The 6,004-nt window shown below is 40.3% G+C and overlaps 1 protein-coding gene across 3 annotated transcripts in view; it reads right to left on the bottom strand.

Moving 5' to 3' along the window:
- Nucleotides 1-629: 629 nt before the first annotated feature.
- CABLES1 (Cdk5 and Abl enzyme substrate 1) overlaps nt 630-6,004 on the bottom strand; it is a 112,811-nt gene continuing 107,436 nt past the window's right edge. For all 3 annotated transcript variants that reach the window (XM_024206505.1, XM_024206506.1, XM_024206507.1), the window contains one exon: nt 630-3,735. In XM_024206505.1, coding sequence (XP_024062273.1) covers nt 3,595-3,735 — 141 coding nt within the window. In that variant the 3' untranslated portion in view covers nt 630-3,594. The remainder of the gene's footprint in view (nt 3,736-6,004) is intronic.

The raw sequence follows: 6,004 nt of genomic DNA, 5'->3' as shown, positions 1-6,004 counted from the left end.
TTTCCCTTTAGTCTTGTTTTGCTAACACCTGTTATTGAAAACCCAGGATTTGCTCTTCAGCAGCACAGCTCTGCCATCCATGCATTTATAATGACCTCCATTATTCACAAATATGTTAATGTCCCTTTCAGTGGGTTATTACAGTAATAAATTCCTTTTTCAAAGGTGTAGGCTAGATTTTTGTATACTGAAGTACACTGGATTTTCTTCACGCAAACTCCTTACACTAAAGTAAAAAAGTAAGAGCTAAGGATGGCCTAAATGCCATTAAGGCCACAGTCCTGCTACATGTTCCATGCAAGCAGATCGCTGTGCCAGCCTGGAGCCCCTCTGAAGTCAACAGATACCGAAGTCCACCTGTCTGGAAGAAGCTCAGCATTAGGGCTTATGTAAGTTCATGTTCTTACAGTGATGACAGGTTTGGGGTTGAAGGTCTTGTTAATTGTGACTGATTTCCCCCCCCCCCCTTCTTCTTGCAAGTTATAGAAGAACAGAAAATTCACAGTTTGTACAAATCATAAATATAGTCAGAAATGGCAACAGTAGTAAGCAGCGTTCTATGTCCCAGAGGAAGACAACAACAATAAAAAACCCTCTCCAACACACAAGTGATAGCACTGAATAGTTTTACTTGCTGTTACTGGGGGAACATAGCTGCTTTTTTATTTATTTAAACCGCTGTATGGGAAAGTGTTACATAATTTCAAAATATTATGAATGATATGGAATGAACTATTTCCTGATCCACTTTAATTCAAAACTAAAATGTTGTAAATCAACTGTCATTTCCGTACAAGACAAAGGCAAACAATCATCATTTTTTGTTTGGTACAGATTTCCTTTATCACTTCAGCTTGTGTTTTCACAGGCCTGGGGAGAGAAAGGGGAAATACTATCCTAACATCATTCTACTGAACAAGCTTGGTCCTTTGATGTTTAGTATCAATATGGCTTTATATGTTCCTAAGTGAACAGTGCAACATTTTTATCTTTTAAATATTTATTCAACATTCAAACTGTAGCTGAACATTATTCCAAATAAAAGCAGAAAGTCTCCAGCAATCAGATTTCATCCCAAAAACCTATGTAAACTGCAGCTCCGGGCTGGGTAGCAATAGCGAAGACAATAGACATGAGAGTATGATTCAAAAACATCTGTCATCCTTCAGTCAGTATTTTGCAGTTACGATACCCTTTCTCCCAGCCAAACTATAAAGCAATATGAAAACCAAACTCAAGGCAAATGAAGTTTTTATACACAGGTAAGACTTCCTTATATTTTTAGACAGTCCCATTATTAACAACAAAGCTCTTTAATGAAAAAAGCTGGAATTTACATACATGATTTAAATTAAAGGGACACGGACAAGGCTGGAAGGACTAATTTTAGACATGCCAGCTGTGTTTTGGTTTGTGAACCTGTGCATGTGACACTGGTCTTCTGCTACATGACTAAACAGGCAGGGTATTGAAATGTAATCATTACAAAATAAATGCTGCACATGCCTTTTGCATTCTTCAGTTCTTTGCCTCCTTAGAAGAATGGAGCAGGCTGGCAGAATCAAGGAACAGTAGCACGTCTGATGGGAGAACCTAGTGCCATGTCCTTCCAGTGAATGAGCAATGCTGGGATTTCAGCAATGCTGGAGCACATCTTGGAGGCACCATTTCATTCTCTCTCCTCCCCCTCCCTCCAAATCAGGTTGGAATCTAATTACAGTATATAAAAATAAAAGTATACAGAGAGGAGGTTTAATTGTAGTTTTGAGATACTTGTAAGTAACCCTTTTAAAATGGAGAAGGAGCAAAAAAATCCCATTCATCCAAACTCTTTTTCCACGACCTTTCCACATTCTACAGAGCAATCTTTCAGGCATCTGTTGTTGTTGCCACGCTAGGATTAAAGGGATAGGGCTACAAAAAAGACTGAGTTCACATTTCTGTTAGGACCTTTGACTGAGGTGATTCCTGGTATAGCTGAGGAAAACCTCAAATTGCTTAAAATAAAAGTGAAAGCAAAGATTAGTGTGTTTATATCTTTGTTTGTCCCACTCCTTTGTCATTTCCATACCATGAACAAACCCTCTCCAACGTATAGAGATAAAGCTGCAGTTGGAGTTTCCTAGCTGAGATTTGTTTTCAGATTAATTTTTATACACCACAGAGGTTAAGTATTTGATTTTATTGGAGTTTGTTTCAGGCATGATGGGGATCAAGTGGATCAGCAATTGGAGTAGGTTATAGATAGATATATAAAAATAATTTAATTTTTTACTCTAATACACGTCCTTCAGCATGTGAGCATAGCATATATAATGCTGGAGAGCCAGAGTGATTCTGTCCAGCTTTTCTGGTTGTCCAGCCAGAGCCATGTAAATTGCAGGAAACAAACTGTTAAAACTCCAGTACTGCAATGTCTATAAAGGTACTGGACCGTACGTAACAATTTAAATGGCCATTGATTACATTTTGCAGTCAATTATATTTAAAAACTAAAATTTACCAACGTGAGGCATCTCCCCTATCAAAGCCTTAAGACACCAATTATACTGCTCAGCCCTACTCTTGATTTTATAAAATACTGTTTAAGATGTAGCACAATAAATGTGCTGCTTATGCACTCTAACATAGAGCACAGAAATACAACACTACAAAGTGCAAGTCCAACCATCTCCACAGTGGGAAAAGTGCGAATGTTAAAAATATGCATGTGGCTTAACACAAGACATTTAAAAACTATTACATGTAAATCACGAACTAAATGCTTTCATCTTTACCATATACAAGACTGAAAACATATGGTCAGCTGCTGATTCATCTCTTGCAGTAGTAGTGTAATCTTCAGAAAGGTAAAAGATGTTGAAAAATCAGGGATAAAAAACAAGTGTCCAAAAATGATCCCACTTACTACTTTACCAGTAGTTATGTTTTCAAGAAGTAAACATGGAAAGTCCCCTTGGTCTTCAGCATCAGTAAATGATATCCTCTCAAATAGCCAAACCAGCCCACGTAGACCAAAACCAAATTAATGTCACACACACAGGCACCCCACAGGAAAAAGTGCACTTCCAATAGCAGGTACAAAAATAAATTGGCACGCTCTTTTTGACACAGTGAAGATATCTTTTTAAAAGCTTTTCCACAACGTTAATAAGTCATTTTGTAAGTCAGAGCAAGTCTGTAGCAGAGCACTACAAGAATGCACTTGACTAGCTTGCAAAGTGTACAGGTGATTGTAAAACAGATGGGAATGGAGGCTGTTTAATTTTTGTTCTTGCATGACTGATATGGGTAACTAATTTTACTCCTTTGGTCCCAGTGGTAAGAGTCTGTTTCCCCCCAGTTCTGGCATCAATTCTTAGTTCTTCACCTGCTCTGAGTAGTAAACACTACATGAATTAATTTAGTCTGAGAGTCTTAGGAAATTCCATGCAATGTTCCCAATACGCTGCTGGAAAAATTGTGTATTTGAAGAGAGAGAGAGAGAGAGAAGTTTGGTATTGAGTCCTATTTTTGCATTTCCAGTAGTAACTGCAGCTCGATAATGCTGACAAGAAACAGTCTTAAGACCCCTTCCTGGAAGGGTAGCCTGTGCTAGGAATTCTGGATCAAACGTCTATAATGTGGCATCACTTCGTGTTCAGGCAGATGGAGAGCAAATTCCAAGGCCACTAACACTGGAAATTCGAAGGCTATCAGCTCTCGCCTGTTCAGTCGGAACTTCTCTTCCAGTTTCTGTAACACAGACAAGTTTACAAAAAAAAAAGTCTTAGGGCATTAGAATACCAGTTTCTTGTATCGTCTTACTGGTTGCAATACTCAAAATATTTACCAGTAAACATTCTGCTCTCACTCAAACTTACTGCCTATTGAAGTCTAGTTTTGGAGAGAGAGAGAGCTGGGGCATTTGCATTACCTAGTACTGGATCTTGCTAGCCATGGAACAGATTGGGGTTGGCCTTTGTGTCATGGGAGAATGCCAGGAGCTGTGCCACCAGTGCAGAAGCCATCTGTAACTTCAGTCCCTATGCTCTCCTGAGTGCAGGGCCTGCTCCTCTGGTAGTGCTCCAGCAGGCACACGCCATTCCAAAAGCAGCAGAGAAGAAGGGGTAGGGGTGGGGGTGGACGGGCAAAGGCCTGTATCTTCTCTGTACTGGTTGAAAGAGCTGGCTGGCCATGAGTGGAAGAGCAAACTCTGGCTCCCTTTGGGAGTGCACAATGCCTCCCAGAACTGTCCCCGAGGCAATGCGGCTCTGCACCATCACTTGGGCCTGTGCCTAATAGGTACAATCTAGTTCTCAAATGGAACACTATATTTTTTCTCGTAATGACAACATTGCCTATGAAAAGAATGTGTTCCTATTAAACTGATCTGAACATGCCACTCAGGATCTGTACATGTCAAGTGGCCTTATTTATTAAGCCCCAAATTGGTCAGTAGGCAACCAGCTACCAGAACCAACAAATCATACTAATTTCTTACTAGAAGGACAGTTTGTTCACTTCACGAAACTCACCTGAACAATGGCTTTTTTAATAAGCCATAGATGGTGCACAAGTGGCATTTTCATTCATTCCATTTCTTTCTTTTAGCAGAAAAACTTAAATCTGGTTTTCTTGCAGTGACTATTGAGTCATGAACAGCTATCAAATCAGGCTCTGAGGGAGGTAAGGCACAACTGCTCTCACATACTCCCTCTCAAGCGCTTGACACAAATGTTGGTGACTTTCCTAACAGAATAACCACATCTGCCAGATGATTTATTAATTACATCTATTCACAAGAGGGGTCCTCAGCTGATGACTGTGGGTTTTTTGTTGTGATTTGAGACTGTATGTTGTACTATGCTATTGTGGGGAGAAAAAGGGAATTTTAAAAAAATTATTCCCATCTTAATATTAGATCTGTTTGAACCTCTTAATACCTCAGAGGCACAAGGTGACATCTGCAACAATAATTGAACAGTAAAGAATGGAAGCTGCACTACCCTCACAGGGAGAAGATACTGGTTTCATAGGTGGCTTTCTGCTACAATTTGTCTGTGCTGCTGTTTCTTTTGGATTTGTACACTAGTGGAATGCAGTCAATTGTTTTGGGGTTTGATTTTTTTTTCCAGTTCTGACCTGCCCATTTCACTTTTTGTTGACTCTGTGGTAGACTCTTTGATGATAGAGTGAACAACCAAGCTTGAAGGGAAGCTCAGTATCTACTCAGTCAGAGGGGTAGTCGTCTCAGGACCAGATCTTCAGCTGCTGCTGCAGTTCTTTTTTTCAGCTGCCCTATTCTAACTTAAGTGGACTGCCAAACCAGCTCAATGTTCCCAATCAGGCTGGCATAAAAAGCGGTTTAAGCCACTTCTGCCCCCCTGCTCCTGAATTCCCTTGGGTCAAGCACCATATGTCATTTGGCTGAAGGCAAGGATCTGGCCCTCAACCTCTAGTTCAGCTCTTCTGTAGTTATACAAGCTCAGCATTTAAGTAGTTGCTGGATCAGAGCCTTAGAACATTTTCTTCCCTCTCTTATTTAATTAAAACCTAGTTATGGAAAGAGTCAGAAGACAGAACACTTTACTCTGGAGAAGGTGATTCACGCATGAAGTGCTGTGATGAAAATAGCATTCTATCACCTGAAAACTGAATTTGCTGAATAAAACCAGAGTTATAGGATTGGAGGATTCTCAAACTTCTTTATCAGGCACACCATGTTGTCTTAGTGTCTCGTGGAGACCTCCCAGCCATTCAGTCACATTGATTAACCTTCCCAGCCAGTTATGACTGCACTGACCACCCCCTTCCTCTTGTGATCAAGTAATTTCCTTGGCGCAACTATCACAATTGCGTGTGCACGCACACACACAACGTATATTAAGGACGTATTTAGTTGTTGTCTTTGAATCTGGTTTAGCAACTGGAAGTCACGAGGACTGCCAAGACCATGTTGTTATCCAGCTCTGAGAACCACAGTTTGGGAACTTCTGCTGTGGAAAACACTAGTGGCCGAAGG

Source organism: Terrapene carolina, unplaced genomic scaffold (genome assembly GCF_002925995.2).
Source record: "Terrapene carolina triunguis isolate 2854851 unplaced genomic scaffold, T_m_triunguis-2.0 Scaffold58, whole genome shotgun sequence".
In the NCBI taxonomy this organism is placed as follows: Eukaryota; Metazoa; Chordata; order Testudines; family Emydidae; genus Terrapene; species Terrapene triunguis.
Note: the sequence above shows the minus strand (reverse complement) of the source record. Positions and strands in the feature narration are given on the sequence as shown.